The sequence below is a fragment of the Euprymna scolopes genome, chromosome 15, assembly GCF_053919585.1.
Source record: "Euprymna scolopes isolate OS-2025 chromosome 15, ASM5391958v1, whole genome shotgun sequence".
Lineage (NCBI taxonomy): Eukaryota > Metazoa > Mollusca > Cephalopoda > Sepiida > Sepiolidae > Euprymna > Euprymna scolopes.
Genome location: NC_136496.1, coordinates 98,758,187 through 98,777,712, shown reverse-complemented (window position 1 = coordinate 98,777,712; position 19,526 = coordinate 98,758,187). Strand labels below are relative to the sequence as shown.

Sequence of the window (19,526 nt, the reverse complement as noted above, 5' to 3'; positions counted from 1 at the left end):
ATTAAAAGATTTTAAGTGTTTTTTAATAATTAAAAAAACAAAAACAAAACAAAAAAACAAACTAATTTTAATAAGTAATTTAAATAAGACCGAAAAATCTTTTCAATGATTATTAAATAAGTATATATATATATATATATATATATATATATATAAAAAGAACGATTGGAAAAGCATAATAAATAGCACTGGGGAAATATAGGTGTGAGAGAAAAAAAAAAAAAAAAGCGAAGGAACTGATTTTGTTGTCATCACTTTCGGTAGCAGAGCAGTCACGCCAGAAGTTAGGAAGTATGTTAGCTGACTGTAATTGCAGTTTAATTAGAAGTAATATCAAAGAAAAGGCACATAAGTTGCCAAAAGTTTAAATAAATATTCTACTTAGCTTGACTTTTTGCTTTAATGTAAAATATAATTTACTGCACATCTTTAAGTGTTAATTAAAAAAAATAGATAGGCACGTCATAGCATTATTTAATACTTACAATGTATTTCAAATTTACAAGTTCAAGTGACTACCTAAATATTTTGAATATAATAAAAAGATTGTTTCTCCACCAATCAGTCAATTTTTTTAATGTAATTTGCTTCCTTTCAATATATCAAGTATCTCAACTACTTTCAGAAATGGATAATATTGAATTAATAGTGAATAATAACTTCCAACAAATAAAGCGGATATCATTACCAAAAATCGAAACTTTGAAATCTTTAGTTTGAAGTTCTAATAACTGACCTAAAAAGAACCAAAAATAGGTTCAACACTAATTTTTAACACCTATAACAAAAAAATACAAGTAAAAACTAGTAAAATGGGATTAATTCATTATATTGAAGAGGAAGGAACAGAGTTTAAATTGCATATAAACATTTTACATTAAATAAAATGGACTAAATTTGATTTGAATGTCACAAAATAATCAAAACATAAAAAATGAGAAATAACATGACATCGCAGATATTAAAAACGGGCCTTATAAAATATTAAAAATATATAAAAAAAAAAAAAAAAAAAAAAAAAGAAAAAAACTTGGTACAAATACATATATCTTTTTAAAGGTTGTGTTCAATCATTATTCAAGTGAAATATAACAGTAAAAGTCTTTGAGAATTTTCATATTTCAGTTTATATATAGTTCAACCTTTTTTAAACATGTGAAAAAAATTAATGAAATTTATCAATTATTTGATTTTTGAGAGAATTTTAAAAATTGCGTTGTTTTGATTGTTTACATCAAAATATGTAGAAATAACATGTAGTTCCAATTTTCCTCGTTTTTAGCTTTTTGGGAATTTTTTTTTGTTGTAAATTCACCGGTTTTATGGAAAGTAATAATTAAATTGTTTTTTTTTAGAATCTTCCTCCTTAAGAACACTGCAAAAATTACAATGAACCAATTTTTATTTTACAAATTTATATTATTATTTGTTAGGGGCGGGGGTCGAAAATTCAGACTAGCATTGTTATACCTAGCTAAAAGCAATACTATTACAAAATAATTACATCTTTGGCTTGATGTCAAATTCGTTTTAAAACATGAATTCAAATAAAGAATAATAAAAAATGAACAGGTAAACATTAATCAATGTTTAATTAGCAAACGTTGATTGAAGAGTATATTTTTTGCAAGTAAAAAGAAAAAAATCCTACAGGTTTGTTTCTTTCTACCAAACTTATTTTTTAATTTGGCAAGTTTTTACTTTACCTGTACAAAAAATGTTTATATAATTCAATCACTTTTGCTGTAATTATTTTTTTCTCTCAAATTCTTCAGAATATTATTGATTCACTATTAGATTCAAAATTCAATTTTTAGAGGGAAGAATTTTACATGTAAAGTTAATGTAAACGATTCCCCCTAAATTTTTAGATAAAAAAAACAAAAACGAAACATTTTTACACTGTAAAAAAACAATCTGTTGCACTTATGATGCAAACACTACACATTCTGATGTTGTATAGTCGGAGAGAAGCGAGTGATATTTGGTGATCTCTTTTCAAACTCTACATAATGTGTAAAAAGAAAATCTTTTCACCAGACGAGATGGCGGGTACAAATAAGATGACAATAGTTCAAGGAATGCTTCCCATATTGACTGGTTTTAAAAAGTAATTAAACCATTACTCTAGGATTTTCTGTTGACCAAGAGCGTGGTGTCAAAAGATGACGTCCTGATGAGCATGTGATAAAGAAGAAGACATCGATGAACGGCACAAGAACCGACACGGATATCTTAATTTTGTTTAATACAAATGTGTAAACTTTCCCAGTTTCATTATAAATTTAGCTTTTCACATGAAAATGATTTATGAGATGTTGACTACCATTTTGAATTTATATATTAAAAAAATTTTAAAAAAGAAAGAAGAAAAGATCAACCATAGTTGACGGTGGTCCGAAGGTTCCTTTACATTGGCTATTATACCAAGATGTAGAAGAGGGCACCACTCCTTTCCATGGGTTGTCTTATAATGCTAATTATTTAGCAAAGAAGCATCAAGTACTATGTTTTGATCCTTTTATAATTCTCCATGGACTGAACTCTAGTCCATTAGCAAACATTATGCTGAATGGACTGGTTAGATCTCTAAACATTTCTCAAGTAAACCAAAATTATCTTTAAATTCTATTTCTATGATAAATTTGACTAAACTATTGTTTAATGATTTGAATGTTTTATTGAAGATAAATATGAGAAGAAATGAAAAATGTTGACAAACAAAGTTGAGATTTGCTACCTGATCGCACCGACAGCCTGGATATAAGTTCGAGTTGTTGATGTAGAGACGTTTCTCTCCAATTCAGCCAAGAGGAAGTTAATTAATTCTTGGTACAACTCATTATTACAACTCATTACGAGGTAGCCTACAAATAAAGAGACACAGAACATGAACAGAAAATGTGTTACAGCGAGAAAAAGAAAGAGAAAAGAGAAAAGAAAAGGTTAAAAAAAAAAAAAAAAAAAGAAAAAAAAAAGAAAAAGAAAAAAAGGCTTACCAATAGCAACAATGGCTCGTTTTCTGACAGCCAAACGAGGACTGGACAATTGTGGGAGCAAAGATTGGAGAATTGTGGAATGGAAGTTAATAAGTAAACCTAAAAAAAGAAAGAAAAGTAACAAATGACCTACGAGTTTTTTTAGGGTGAGGCATTATTTACATGTTTTCTTTTTTATTATTGTCCTCATCAACATTGATGTTTAGGCTGGAAGGGATAATCAGTTGAAACTTATATACATATTAAATTTATCAATGCAAGATTCTTTTAAATTCACATTTTCTTTAAATTTTATTTTTCAATCAAATTCCATCTTCAGAGATGACAAGAATTGTCTTCCTTTCTTTGTTGAAGTGTATAAAATATGTATATATTATCCTAGAAATGGGAATATCAAAAATATTAGTTAATAATTTTGGAATGCTTTAAGGTAAAAGCAAATCTATGCTCCACTATTATATAAAAGGAACTTTGTATGTGTCTATTTAGAAATATAAAATATTTTCTTTTAAAACAGAATTTTTATTGGTACCTTTTGCCTTTGTCAGTATTATTTATATTATATATATATATATATATATATATATATATTAGCAAAAGTACCCGTTGTTGACTGGGTTCAATAACAGCCTACAGAAAATGGACTCTGATTTATTAAAGTATGATAGCTTATTGAAAAGGAAGTGTTGTAAAGAGATAGCTTCGAATTTGGGGGTATCAAAATCAAAGCAAAATATGATGAAAGTAAAAATGAAATAGATAAACCCCATAATTTATTATACCATACTTATGTAACACCAAAGAGGGGCCACATCAGATCAGTAGGGTCGATGTGACGTTTTTTTGTGTTAAATGTAATATTCAATCCCGGGCGAACGCCGGTTACAGGAAAAAAAAAAAAAAAAAAAAAAAAAAAATTTTTTTTTTTAGTTAATATTTTTATGTGTCAAAATCTTGTTGAAATACCATACGGTCGGGGGATAAAAATAGAAATCGTATGCTAAACTTCAAAGCGAAAGATTACTTAAAACACGTTTTAACCAAAATACGCTCGCGTTTGAACTAAACGAGCCAACACAATATATTCCGAAACAGAGATTTGAAATGTCGGTCGGCTTGAAATGTGGTGTTTGACGGGTGAAATGTCGGATCGTTTTTGATCTGAGAAACACACACACACACACGAAACAGATCGGGCCTGATAAAAGAATTAATGACGTCAGCCCAAGGTTCAACATGAATTGTTTTTCAATATGTATTATCTGAGAAACTTCAGAATGATATGTTTTGGGCATAAATAGAATATTTTTGGGAAATACTCAAATCTGCCGATGCACAAAGGACTTCAAAAGCAAGCCAGTGTTTATTTTCAATTATGACTTATCTAAAAATGTCTTTTGGCAAATTGTTTTGGGCGCTAAGGGGAATTCTGACATGTAAAGAATATTTTTTTTTAAAAATCACACGAATGTTTTTACAAAACAAATAATTCAAAGAGGAAAGAAGATCAAACGGATATTTTTAAATAGATGAAATCTGGTGATCTATTACAAGCTAAAAATAATATTTCCTCTGATTATCAGTTGATAATATGGAAAAAAACCATTATCGAGAAGGCGGGGTCAGGCAAGTTGGGGAGGAGTCAATTTGATTTTGGAAATTGGGGGCGGAAAAATAATACCTGCCACAGGCCAAATTGACCAATGAGAAGGAATCAGGTGGATTGTTATCAATCAATTTGATTGGTCGAAGACGAACGTAGGCGTCGTCATTATTCAAGGGTTTTAGTATATAAGATCTGTAAAACTCGATTTAATGAGATAGAAGAGGAAGACAGAGAAAGATCTCTGGAGAGACAGAGATAAAAGGTCTCGGTAGAGGAATCCAGCCACCCAACTTCTCTCTCCCCCTCGCTGGTCGCCAGAGAGCTCAATTTGCAACTTAATAGAATTCAGAGGACCTAGGAAGAGACCAGCCAGAACCCCTTAACGATAATTACAACGGTCCGCGACTCCGGCCGAGTATTTCAACAACAAGAAGCTCATTCACGAATCTAATTGCTTGCTTCCATTTAATCTTCAATTGTACATACGCCTGTAGATAATCATTTATGAATTTCCTAAATACATTATATATCAACCAACCTCCGGAGTTTGTTTGCTGATGTGCTGTTCCATGTAACAACATTTCTTTTACTTGCCACTTGTGACCCCGTTCCCGTCAACGAACACCCAGTCAACAGGACGACCAACTAGACGATCAAGAAGAACAGGCCTTGAGGACCGTGCAACAGAGAAGAGTCCTCCAACGCCTTGACGAGGACTCACTGGGTGACGCGATGTACCAACGGTTGGCAGACCTGGTTGCCCAGTCGACATAATTAATTACCCGGTGACTAGGATAGTCATAATTGGGCATCGACCCAGGGTTAAGATTATAACTGGCCCGCGATCAGAGTTGTAAGGTCGTGTAAGGTCACACTTAGTCACACTGAAACACTTATCACAATATTCTGTGGATCTATATTAAAAAACCTTGTTAAACTTTGTGATATATTTCCATTCGATGGAGGTTAGGTGCAAACGAACACCCCATAATTTTACTATACCATATTTCTTCAAACTGAAACATAATTATCAAAGTATACTTACGCAGATAACAATGAAAAGTCTTTATTAAAGTTTGTGCCTATTTCCATTCTATGGAGGCCAGGCGCAAACGCAGACCCCACAATTTTATTATACCATCCCTATTTAAGTTAAAACATACTTAAAAAAGTATTCTTGTGTACATCTATATCAAAAACACTTGTAAACGTTTTTTTTTTAATTTTTTATTTCCATACTTTGTGGACCAGGCACAAACGCAGACCCCACAATTTTAATGAAGCACCGTTCTGTCAGATCAAACATACCCATTCCTGTGTCTCGATACATCTATCATTATATGTAATCAGTTTTTTAAAATAGTCAACCATATAGGAGCCTATTCGTGACCAGACACACACACATACAGACAGTCAGCTTTATATATATATATATATATATATATATATATACACACACTTATATAAAAGGAACTGTCTGTTTGAGAGTTTGTTCCCTATGGACTCAAAAACAGCTGGGTTGATTTTTATGAAATTTCCCATGAAGGTACTTTATGTATCTGGCAGGGTTCTTAGATAGGTTTTGTATCAGAATATCTTTGATAAGTATTGATAATCAAAATAATCCAATGAAAAAAAAAAAAAAGCAGGCAACTTTGATCAAAGTTAACATATTACACAGCCTGATATCACAAGTGCATTTGAGAAGTTTTATTACTACACAAGCCGAAAGTCTCAACATAAAAATCAAATAGGTTCTTTGATATGACGGGTGTATTTGAAATGAATATTTCTGTTTAGAGCATAATTGAACCATATTTGATCTTTTGCACTTTAAACTTTAATTTATGCCATTATATATATATATATATATATATATATATTTTTTTTTTTTTACAAAGACATCACCACATTATCAAGGCCCAGAGGCCACTCAAGGATAAGGGTTAAAGAGTGTACAGTAGAAATTGGTCAATATAGTAATCATTAGTAATGAAAATTTGGTAAATTTGCTAACTTATATGGAACAGCTCATCAAGAACTTATTTACTTTAGACTTGAACACAACCATATTGTAGTCAGCCGGAAAGCAGGAAAACGGAAGACAATATATATATATATAATTGGTATTTATGCACTTATTGGACCATGCTGAAATAACATTTAGAAAGCCATTCTTAACATGGAGAGGGGGGTTGTAACTATTCTGTACTTTCACCTAACAAAAAATATTTTGTAAAGGTAATTCAACTTGAAAATACTATTTAAAAATAGTGTGGTTCAATAGGTGCATAAGCACTAAATAATTTTATAAAATCAACAGTAGGTTCTCTACAGTGCAACGTAGACTACAATGTATTGTGAACTAAGTTGCTGCGAGAAGCATGTCAGCTTCCTCTCGGTGCACCATGATGGTGCCTCAACTAGAGCAGGTACTCGATTTGATTGAAAAATGGGTGATTTCACCGATTTCGGTGACAATTAAAAATATGGGAATATACAACATTTGATCATTCAATCCTGAGCAATGTCGGGTGATCTTGCCAGTATATATATATATATATATATATATATATAGGGATAATAGTTTGAATAAAAATAATTTTACATATATTTTAATTTTTTGTAGAGTAAATTCAATAAAAAAAAACAAAAAAAACTTAAATTAGATAATTTTGCTTCGAAAACTAGCTGCAAGGGGTCATTACCTTATCACTAAGGAATATAAATCCATCAAAAATATGCTTAATGAAACTATTAAAAGGTTTAAAAAAAAAAAAAAAAAAAAAAAAAAAAAAAGTTGGGTTAGTAATTAACATGTAACTTGTTAGACTCACCTCCAAATCTACTGAGCAGATCACCAAGGATATCCAATGCTTCTAACTGAACAGAAACGTCTTCCTGGATTAGATTAAAAAAAAAAAAAAAAAAAAAAAAAAAAAAAAAAAAAAAAAATTAAAACTTTACATTGTATATAGATTAGGACATTGTTGCACTTTTAAGTTTTAGATATACTACTTTTCGGACATCTCCAAATGGTTTTTGTTTTCCTGAACAGATGGTCAAGTGGCTAAAAGTATTAATTGCAAAACATTTTAACACGAATTCAAGCTAGAGGTTGTGAGTTTGCTTCTTGGAAAAAGAACTGGAATAAATTAGAACGGACACAAGATATCTAAAAGAGGAACACAGAATTTAAACATTCTATCCCAGTGAATTAAATAAAAGCTTTAGTTTAAAATTTCCAGAATGTTAACTACTATGACAAAAAGAAGGCTAGAGATTAGAAGAAACAAAAGCTTGTAAAAATACTAACACCACCAAGAGGAGGAGGTTCTAAACATGTAAAATAATATCTTAAAAACATTAAGTTTGGGTTATAAATTAATCAAGATAAATTAAAATATAGTTCCTTTTAGCGAGAAAGTATATTAGGAAACAAAAGATGCAAGTCATCTGTAAGATTGCATACCTCTGCCTGATAACATTAAGATGCGCTAATGTCTCATCTGGGCTAGGCCATGGAAACATTGAAAGATGCAAAAAAAACTATCTGATTAGACTGAAATTTTGCATGGTGCTTACTATTATCAATGAGCATCAAATTTGGAGTTTTGAAACTGTGACAAAACTGAAGTCAAGATCACTTAAGAGGTTAAAATTCATTGGCTATAATATGGTTAAATAAAAAGTCTCTATAATGAACAGAACCAAAGTTATTGCCAAAAGTGTGACTTTCACTTTTTCCGGTACCTTTATCATAGACATCCCAAAATTAACCCTACTTTTAGACCATAACTAATATTTTGACCAAGTTTGGTAATGATTAGTATAGTGATGTAGACACTAGGCTGTACACAAACAAACCCATCTGAAAACACCTTCTTGGCAGAGGTAATAATGATATATTTTCTAGTTTAAAAATATTCAAACCATTCTTAGTGCCACCTACTTTAAAATATGCATATTTTAAATCATATATTTGTTAGCACGGTTTTTTATACTAGCTTGTACTTGTGGTGGCAATCATCCTTCGAGTTAATCAGTTTCCTCTCTGGTGTACACTATATCAGGTTCTGGACAAGGTCTCACAAAATGGTTCGTGACTCACATATTCCTTGCTGGATACTAACCAAGTATGAACCAAAAGCATTGTATTTGCCAAGGAAAACTTTCTTTAAGATTTGATTAAAGGACCAAAATCCTATTCTGGTCTTTAGTGAGTCACTTATGTAATCAAAACTATCTCTTTTACATTCATCGGATGAAAATTTGTCTGGCATAGCCAAGTAATGTTACAATAATCCATAAGCCATTTTTATGGGCTAACAGGAGCACTTTCTCTACTGTCCAATTCAGGAATATGAAGCTTTTGTAAGAGATGGTATTTCTGATAGACATGTTTTTTAACAGTCAATTAGAATAGGTTTGACGGTGCACCAAAGTATAATTTCCTATTTAAGTGTGTATTAGATAGGCATGTCTGATCCTGAATGATTAATACCATCATGGCTTTGATCGTGTAGCAGTTCCACATTTTCTTTTGTTTTGATGCTTGTCTAATTTGTTGTTGGAGAACATATTCCATATCGGAGTACAACACCTTTTGTAAATTTCATTAATTGAATATAAGCTATTTTTACTCATAACAAAGGAGCAAATTGTATGCTCATAACTTCCAACAATGTTAAGTGCATAATTGACCACAAAAGATTGAAGGGGATCTAAATTCAAATTGATTTCATAGTATGTAACAGTATCCACATTCATCATCATATTTGGTTTTATATCAGTTTTAGATGCTGGCACGTATTAAATAGCTTTTAGTAACTGACTTCCAAACTAACCAATCTCTAGCTAGATCTTTCTTTTTACAAAATCATTACTTCCTATGTTTTCCTTAGTTTTTCCATGCCAATTGACTGCTATCATAATTGTTCTGTATCTACTAACCCAAGAACCCATCCATTCTTTAAATGTCACCAAACCAACAATTCTGTTCTGCACCGATCTCCCTATACTGTCCAGATTTATTTTTCCTCTGAGGTGATTAGATTTAAACTAGTTTTTAAAACTTGCATTAAAACATCCCTTTAAAGTTATTTCTTTTTCTGAATTTTTGTAGATGAGGACTGATAATTTGTATTATTTAGATGATACCAACTACTGTTCTCATCTTAAGTGTTATTTTCCATAAAGACTGGGAGGCAATGGATAAAGTACTAGGTAAAATTCACTCCTAAGTGAAACTCATCTCCAAGTTGAAGGTTCAGTCCTCAGTTTGGGCAATATCTAGAGCATAATTACTATCCAGTCATGGCTAATGGAACTAGAGCATGCTACTCTCGTGGATTAAATAAAGGGTTCTGTTTGAAATTCTGTACAGATTCTAGAGTTTGAAAGAAAGATTCTCGAGTTTGATGAGAGATGCTTGAAAGTTGGCGGTTACATTGGCAGAAACGTGAAAATAATACTCAAGATGAGAACAGTAGTCTGAATAATTCAGGTTATTTCCTGTTTAAATAAATCCAGCACTTTGACAAACATGGTAATTATTAGAAAGACCAATACTTACTTTTGAAATAGCACTAGTTAGTCGTCCTGTTATCTTTTTACAGATACTACCAGCCAGTGAAGTGGACGAGGGTGGCAATTCACAAATTACTATTTTTAAACCTGTAGAAAGAACAGTTTCATATGTCAAGTTTTTAAGAAACTTTTTTTTTTTATTAATTGGTCATTAACTATATCAAAATTTGACAGATTAGACTTGATTATAATGAAAATACTACATTAATAAAAAACAAAAAAAATCATTTCAAATTATGTCAATATTTCTAATGTAACTACATACTTACCTATGCTAGATATATCTCTCAGCTGTTCTTTTTCTGATAACATGTTGCTACATAATGTATCTACTATCGTTTCAACCTGGAACTCTTTTACTTTGTTTACTAAAGGACCCATGCTATAAGAGAAAAACAAAACAAAAAACAGTACAAATTTATAAAAAAAGATAAGGCGATAATTCATTTAATAAAGATCATCTTTGAAATCTGAATTTTAGTCTTAAACTTTTTTAAGTGTTGAAAATGTTAACGAAAGTGATATTGGAGTTGTACAAGCTTCAACTGCCTCTTGCACCACAAATGCAAACTAGAAAATATAAAGTTGAGAAGTGTAGAAAGTGAATCATAGGTTTAGTTTCTGCAACCTCACAACTCCTGTTTCCACTATTTTATCCTTTAGTTCTCATATTCCACAGGTGATTTTTCTAACAAAGGGGAAAGAATTGTTTTTTTAGGTCAGAATTTATCCATCCAACACTTATTCTTGGCTCATTTTTTTGACTTCAAAGTATTTTTTAGCTCCTTAGATCAATTGGGTTCATGACACGTCTGAAAAATTTCTATTAAAAAAAAATCTGGATGAATAAAAATGGTTCTTTTCTCTTCTATATAGTATTTTGATTGCAGAAATTCCTCTCTGGACCAAAGTACTATAGGCTTGCAACAACAGATGCTATAAACAAATTTATTATGTCTAGTCTATTACCAACTATCTTATGTAACTTTAAAATAACATTTTAGACACGTTTAGTCGTTATTATAAACAACTACATTTCATCCTAAGAGCAACAGCATCACAATTGCACCATCTTTAGAGGAAGTAGTTCCTACCCAGTCAACACTGGGAGGAGATATACATACTCTACAGATATTTTGCTTGTACCCTTATTAACTGGATCATATACTCATGGATATAACAATCTTAAGGATTAAGCGAATAATATAGCTGAGACCCTGAATTTGCTGAAACCTTACATTAAAACTATATTGCTTGACTAACATTTAATCATAACCAGAAATCGACAGTTTATATACTTCAAAATCTCCTTATGGGATTTTGAAGCCTTTAAACTGTCTATTCCTATTTGCAAAGTGTGTGTGAGCATGTGCGTGCGTGATACAAATCAATCTAACACTTGCATTAACCAGACTTGGCCATGGTAATGCGTAGTCAGGCGCGTACCGCTAGTATACAATAAGAGTGCATGTAGAAAATCGATGTCAATTAGGAGCATGAATGAACAATATTTTGCTTTTAAAATTTGATTCAAACCAGAAATCACTAATTGATAGTTTAAGTGATTCAAAAATCATTTTCAAATTCAAACTACATTTTTTAAAAAAGTTTTTTTTCAGTCAAATTTAAACTAATACTTGTTTAGTGTTCATAATATAGAATTGTCATAGTAACTGCTGTATATTCAATGTTATCCATGCATATACAATCACTTTATTAAATTCAACTTTAAGACACGGTTTTAACAGTTCACTAACAGGATCCACAAAAATTCTACATGATAGGGCTCAAAGGGGTTATAAAACCAGATTTTATGTATGAATTATGTATTATTCTTTTATAGAAAAATTTAGGTTAAATAAAAAAAATTTAAAAATTTTCGTTTTGACTTAAGCTTTGTTTAGTAGAAGTCATGCCAGTGTATACCAAAGAAAAACACTGATAAATGGTTACAAAATTTCTGTTTAATTTTAAAACTTTACATAAAATAGTCTTTACTTTGAAATATTTTTTTAAATATTTTAATGCAGAAAACAAACAAAAAAAAAAAATCCCAATTCAGGAGAGTATTTATAATATAAAATAAGCCTCTAAAATATTTGGCATCTAAAGTACTTCAATTTTTCAAGATATCTTAAAAAAAAAAATAAAATAAATTTTTAACTAGAAGCAATTACATGACAGTAACCAAAAAGTATTTTTCCATTGAGGCAGAATGCATGTATAAGATTTTACTGTGTCCTTTTAAATTTGTATGCGTCCCTGATGCAGGATTCATAATTATCAACATCCAATACAGACAAAAACAGAATGAATATCAAACCAATAAATTTTGTTCAAGCAAAAATATCTCAAACACGTTATCTGATATCCAACGTGGAGAACTGCTAAACACTTTTTTTTTTTTTTTTTTTTTAGCTATAGACAATTTTACTAAATAAAATACAAGAAATAAATGCAGAAAAAGCAAAATTAAATTAAAAATTCACCATTTCACAGCTAAATTTTGGACTTCTCCATTTTTGTCCTCAAGTAACTTCAATAACATTTTTACAACCTGTGGAAAAAAAAAAAAAAAAAAAAAAAAAAATTAAATGAAGGTAAAACGAGACCCGGGTGTTTTAGAGGTGTGCGTGTTGGTGGGAGGGGCCAAAACAAAAGAATAAGCGAAGTAAGAACCCCGTTTTAAATATATAAAAAAACAAAAAAAAAAAAAAAAAAAAAAAAAAAAAAAAACAATGTTAAAACTTCTTTTAAAAAAATCGTTGTCCGGGTGTTTGTGTTTGGGGGGGGGGGGGGGGAGCTAAAAAAAAAAAAATAAATAAATAACAGTTTTGGTAAGTAGTTAGGATCGAACCTGAAGCCTTGAGGCGACGGTGCAAAAAAAAAAAAAAAAAAAAAAAAGTGTGCAAAACACCCGACATGCTCGGCCAACAAAGAGCAACTGAAACACGTTTGAATTTATTTATTTAAGTATAAAAAACAGAATTGACACGTGGCCGCAATAAAAGTTAACTCTGCTGCTTCTATTTGACCTCATTAATGAGGTCAAATAGAAGTAGCTGACTTAACTTTTGCTGCGGGGCAGCTTCTGGGTTTGTTTACCCAACTTTGGCTGGTTGTTTCCCCAAGATGTTGGGAGGGGGGGGGGAACAGTTCCCCATCGTCCAGATTGAGTAGCAATTGTCTGATATAAGGAGTTTGGCCCCACATTGATCAAAGCTGATTGCTTCTGGACGTTCCCCCGGTGCGATTGCGGGGAACAATTCTTAGCTTTGAATTAGTTTCGGTTTTATACAAAAAAGCTGAACGAACACAAGACGGGCTGAAATAATAATTTTGTAAAAATTAACGTAAATAAATCTAGACGCATCGCACGTTTGCAAATCGTACATATGATCTAGGAGCTATATAAACAGTTCTAAGCGATAGTAAACCCCCCTCCCGGGACCGTCGGCACGCATTTGCCTTTTATTTATATATATATATATATATATATATATATATATATATATATATTATATTGAACCCAATATATAGTAATGATTTAAAAAAAAAAAAAAAAAAAAGGCATTCAATGGCTATGCCCCTTTGGTGGAGAGGCAGGTAAATACCTACTCTCAATAAAGCTATATTTAAATACCACTTAGTTTTGTTCATGAATAGACACCCACTGTATGATATGATACCATGCACTAGTTAAAAAAACAAAACAAAAAAATAAATGAAATTTGTACATCTTAATTTATAATTCATGGCTTATGGTAAAGAGATACATCAGATTTGACTGTATAATCAGAAAGAATACACAATTTTACATTAAAGTGCCAAGTTTCATAAGAATAGCTTGAAAAATAATGGCGAAATTACCAAATTCCTTGAAATGTTCAGGTCCATAATTTAGCCCACTATTTCTAAAGAAAAATGTCCACAGAAAAGCCTAAATTTTGGCACTTAAAATTGTCATAACTTTTGAACTACTGATGGTATTTGCATAATTCAAACGGTTGTAAGCATGTTTTACATAGCTCTTTTCATGAAAGTTGATAAAATTATCTAAAAAAGAAAAAAAAAAAAAAAAAATCAACTTGTAATGCTAGCTTAAGACTTACTTTTTCCTTTGATATTAATGTGAGCTTTGAAGCAAGGCTAAAAATTAAAACCTGAACCAATACCTATTACATTATGCATACATATTTGTAATGCCATCATTTGACCGCCACCTGGCAAATTACATTTTTTTTAATTTTCACCGATTTTCCCTGGCTAAAACCTGAATATAAAGTTTAGCATGGGTTTGAATACCCTATATATTAAGTTTCATATCTGTAGACCAAAAACTGACAGTTTTTGAACACCTAGAAAAATATAGAAAGAGGTTTGTGTTTACTATAACCTTTTTATACAAATATGTAAGTATAAATCACAGAATATCTGCATGAATATAATTACACTAATAGTTAACTGAAGATGATCATCCCATAAGAAAAATGAAAAAAAATAATTAAAATGAATGTTTAAAAGAATATGCAAATTAGCTAGATCTTTTGCAGATTAATGCAATTCCATGACCTATATATAACAAAGTTGTATTTTCTTTTTAAATAAATAGAAAAAAAAAGTTTTTAATATGAATATCAATACACAAAAAACAAAGTTTACAGGAATATATGTTCTAGCATACACACATTATATATATATCTGTGTGTGTTGGAACGCTTTCATCAACATAATAGTGAAATGAAACCAATCCTCTAATAAGAAACCATAACAAAATGAATAAATTAACGCTTGTTTCTCAAAGGAATATACATGACTCAAAATATTAAGTTTTAACAATTTTTAAATGGATAAAGTAGGCTTTTAATCTATATACATAAAAGCGAAAATGTGTGTATGTACGTATCTATGTGTGTTCGCTTTTTGTGTATGTCTGTAAAAGGCTTTTTTCGTCGTGATTCTTGGTTGGCTTGCTCCTTCTTAAAACTTTTTATATCACATCTAAATGATAATATATATGAGTTATGAACGGAGGTCGCCTGTCTATTTTGATTATCCGACTTTCACGCACTATTTTTTCCAGATTTTTAAAGCGTCCCGTGTATCTTTCGCTTTTCAGTATAAAACAAGCGAAAACTAGCTTGCAGCCGCGTCATGTTTCAAGGTCAAACATCACGCGATTTAAGGTTCTCGTATCTGTTAATTTTATTTTATAAACGTTAAATTAAGGTTTTTTTTATTCCTCTTCTCTCGTGGCCGAGATGGCTAGGTCCCATTTCGTTTCCGTCTCCACGTCAAAGGTTCGGGGATTCAAACCCATTTTCCTACGAAAACTTTTCTTTTACACCTCCAAATACCTGGCCAACGGTTTTTTTTTTTTTTTTTTTTTTTTTTAAACAGGGTTGTTTTGATCACCCCCCCCCCAAACACACACACACACACCTACAAATACCCGGGCCACGCTGGGTACCCCCCGCTAGTCATATATATATATATATATACACACATATACATATATATATAAAAGCGAAAATGTGTGTATGTATGTTCGCTTTTTGTGTATGTCCAAGAAAGGCTTTTTTCCGAGAAGTGGTCGGTCGGCTCACAACTTCTAAAAACTTTTTATATCACATAAATCATAATATCTGAGTTAACGGAGGTCGCCTATCTATTTAATTTGCTTGACTTCAGGAAGATAAATCAACATTTTTTGCTCGCCGTATGTGGATTAGGCTTTTTTGTATAATAAAAGCAAAACTAATTCTGGCGGTATTTTTCCGGTCGCGATCGCCGGAAATGTCCAAAAGCAATCAGCTTTGATCAATGTGGAAATATTTTCCTTATATCAGACAATTGCTATGCAATTTGGACAAGGAAAGCTGGTTCCCCCACCCCAACATCTTAGGAAAATAAAAATAAAAAAAGCGTTCCCGCATTAAATAAAATACTACCCCGCAGTCAAAGTTGACCTCATTAAGTCATTAAAACGTGCACCTGTCAATTCTAAGTAATTAAATAAATTCAAACATGTTTCCATTAGTATGTCGCAGTGGCCCAGTGGTTAACGTTGCACGTTTTTTTTTTTTCATACTTTAATTTCCAACTTTGTTTTAAGGGTTCGGGTTCGATCCTCATACTCACCTACCAAAACTTTTATTCCTTCATTTTCTCTGCTCCTGCTACTATGACAATGACGTCATTTTTTTTTTTTTCATAGGCATCACCACTTATCAAGGCCAAGAGGCAACTCAAGGATAAGGGTTAAAGAGTGTACAGTAGACATTGGACAATATAGTAATCATTAGTAATGAAAATTTGGTAAATTTGATAACTTATATAGAATGGCTCATCAAGAACTTATTTACGCTAGACTTGAACACAACCATATTGTAGTCAGCCGGAAAGCAGGAAAACGGAAGACAATTCCACAGGCGTGCAGTTCTAAGAAAGAAGCTTTGTTCATGGAATCTACGTTTAGGTTTAGGCACAGATAAAGAGTGGGGGGAATTATTGATAGTGTGTACAGCTAGACGAGTGTTTCTTGTGAAAGTTCGGCGAGGGGGGACCATAGATTGAAGCTCAGTTGAACACCTTCCATGAAAATAACGATACATCAGAGACAAACTCGCAACATTTCTTCTGTGAGATAGAGGTTGCAAGGAAGAGAAAAGGATATCTCCTACGAGGCTACGAAGTCTATTTTGAACTCTATCAAGGCAGGACAAGTCCTTTCTAGCAGCTCCTGCCCAGATGTGGCAACAATATTCCATCCTTGGACGTACCTGGCTCTTATATAGATAGAGAATAGCATCAGCAGTGAGATATTTACCGGATCGATAGAAAGATCCCATTTTTCCAGCGGCCTTGGCAACAGATTTGATGTACATGTTCCATTTAAGATCAGGAGTAAAGGTCAAGCCCAGAAGCTTGTCAAAACTTGAGGCCTCCTGAAGACGAGAGCCATTCATTTCAATTGATGCCAGATGTGGATCAGAATGTTGATGATGTAAAGAGTGTTTGAAAAAAAAAACGTTCACGTTAGTTTCAATCACCTGCAAGTGTTTTTAAAGGTTTAATTTTATCTGTTACTAGTGAGGGGTACCCGGTGTTGCCCGGGTGTGTGGTGTTAAATGAAAAAGAAGGCGAAACCCTGAGGCGAAGTTTGAAAATAAAATCGGCCAGCCAGAAGTGAAAGATGTTTGAAAGTCGTCGAGCATTACGATGATGACGATGACGATATAAGCATTGTTATAAGCGAAGTAAGAAAAGAAAACAACGGTTTAATTAAGCGGGACAAAAAAAAAAAAAATAAAAATAACGTAAGGCAAACGAACGAACGTTACATGAAAAGTGGCTTAAATAATATTTAAAAAAAAAACGAAAAAAAAAGAAAAAAAAAAAAAAAAACCATCTCACAGCACGATTCGAACCCAAAACGTTTAGATAATGAACCAAGCCCTTAACTACCTGCGCTAAAGCGGCGTATATAAAGTCTGTTCGGTTTATCAACTATTTAAAGTAAATCAGGTCACGACGTCATCTGACGCATGCGTTGTTGACCCCCCCCCCCTGTCGAATCTGTCTAGACATCTCTCTCTCTCACTTCGTCTGCCTTACTCTAAAGACTGGAAAATGGCGCCTGGCTGTTTTTATTTAAAAAAAAAAAAAAAAAAAAAAAAAAAAAAAAAAAAAAAAAACTTCGATTGTTAATATTTTTTGTAAGCATATTTTTTTTTTTTTTTTTTTTTTTTTTTTACTTTATTTTTCGTTTAACTATCGTATCTACCTATTTTGAATGTGGTAATAACTTTGGTAACGTTGCCATAGCATAGAAGTTCATAGTTTAGCTTTAGTTAATTTTTGTTTTTACCAATAACAACATTTTTAAATTGTAAATTCCGACGGCCATTAGAGGTTGCTGACGTCAAGATCATGTGACATGACTCAGCGGGTTTTAAATACAAGTTGACCCAAAATAAACGGCCGCGTGTATACTTTATGTATAAGAGTTGCCGGCCATATTTTTGGGGGCAGTTGTAATCGATTTAAAAATATGTAATGTCTAACATTAAAATGTCACTTTTTGCCCCCCCTGCAAAAAATCAATCAGTTGACGCACTTCTGATGGTCACTTTGGGCCGATTTTTTTTATATTTTTCGTCTGGAAGGTGGGGGCTTTCATATGAGACCAAGTTTGTGAATTTTTGTTGTGTCTGTCGAAAGTTTTTAGCAGACACACAAACATACATACATACACACACACACACATTTTCGCTTTTATATATATAAATTAAGTGTATGTCTCTTTGGCGTAAGGGTAACGTTTCAGGCATTTTTTTTCGCCTTAGCCCCGATGTTTTGGGTTCGAGCCTGTCTTTCTACGTAAACTTTTCCTCTTTTACACCTTTTTTTGTTCATGTTTGTTCGCTGTTTTGCTTTGTATTGGTTTTGCCAATTTTTCTTAACATGTTTTTTTTTTTATAGTATTAAAACAGGGTCACCCTCTCCTACATATACACCCCCCCAAACACCCGGGCAACGCCGGGTACCCTCGCTAGTATCAATATAAAAGCGAGAAGACTAGGTATATAGATGCGCCCCTTCTCAACCTCCATAGTTTTTAGCTCTTTCTGGCCCTGATACTAAAAACCTTAGACTCAAGATCATTTTTTATGTGGGAGAAAATCCAGTAAAAAAAAAAAAAAAAAAAAAAAAAAAAAAATCAGAACATACTACACTTAAATCGATCTCCTCTCAAGTTTTACATAACATGGTAACAGTTTGGCAATTAGCACAAAAAAACTAACATTTAACGAACCAAGAACTTGTCTCTTTACCTAGTATTTACTTGGTCTTTATAAGGAAAGGAGTTATTTAAAAGAAAAAAGAAAAATAAATTGAAATACTGACTTTACCAGAAAATGTAACGTGGAATCTACGTATGCATTATATAGTCTTCATTTCAAATTGTCAGTGTAAATGGCTTCATTACTTGTTTATGTTTATAATACACTTGCAGAACCCAGGTTTCGTATCTCCCATGAAAATTGAGGAAACTAAAAATTGCAACACTGTAATCACAATCTCCTGAAGTGAACTGACCTGAAAGACTTTCACCCAAAATACTACGCATTTATCCATGTGATAATATTCACAAATAGAATTGTTACAATAAAATGAAAACCGTTATTAGATAGAAAAAGAAAAATAATGAAATGTTCTTTTGCAAAGCAATATGCAAATTAAGTTTTGGCCGTGGATGACAGAATTAGTATATTAGAAAATTATTCTTCCACAGCGCTCTACAGACAAATTTACCTTTAGTTGACATT

At 31.9% G+C, this 19,526-nt stretch overlaps 1 protein-coding gene across 2 annotated transcripts in view; it reads right to left on the bottom strand.

Moving 5' to 3' along the window:
- The window catches only part of LOC145294026 (cullin-associated NEDD8-dissociated protein 1-like), a 172,911-nt gene that overhangs the window by 96,612 nt on the left and 56,773 nt on the right, over nt 1-19,526 (bottom strand). For both annotated transcript variants that reach the window (XR_013869806.1, XM_080140993.1), the window contains exons 3-8: nt 12,684-12,751; nt 10,464-10,576; nt 10,181-10,281; nt 7,443-7,506; nt 3,000-3,098; nt 2,741-2,867 (exon numbers count right to left, since the gene is read on the bottom strand). Coding sequence is in view for 1 of the 2 variants with exons in the window: in XM_080140993.1 (XP_079997119.1) it covers nt 2,741-2,867; nt 3,000-3,098; nt 7,443-7,506; nt 10,181-10,281; nt 10,464-10,576; nt 12,684-12,751 (572 nt within the window). In the remaining variant the exon portion in view is untranslated. The remainder of the gene's footprint in view (nt 1-2,740; nt 2,868-2,999; nt 3,099-7,442; nt 7,507-10,180; nt 10,282-10,463; nt 10,577-12,683; nt 12,752-19,526) is intronic.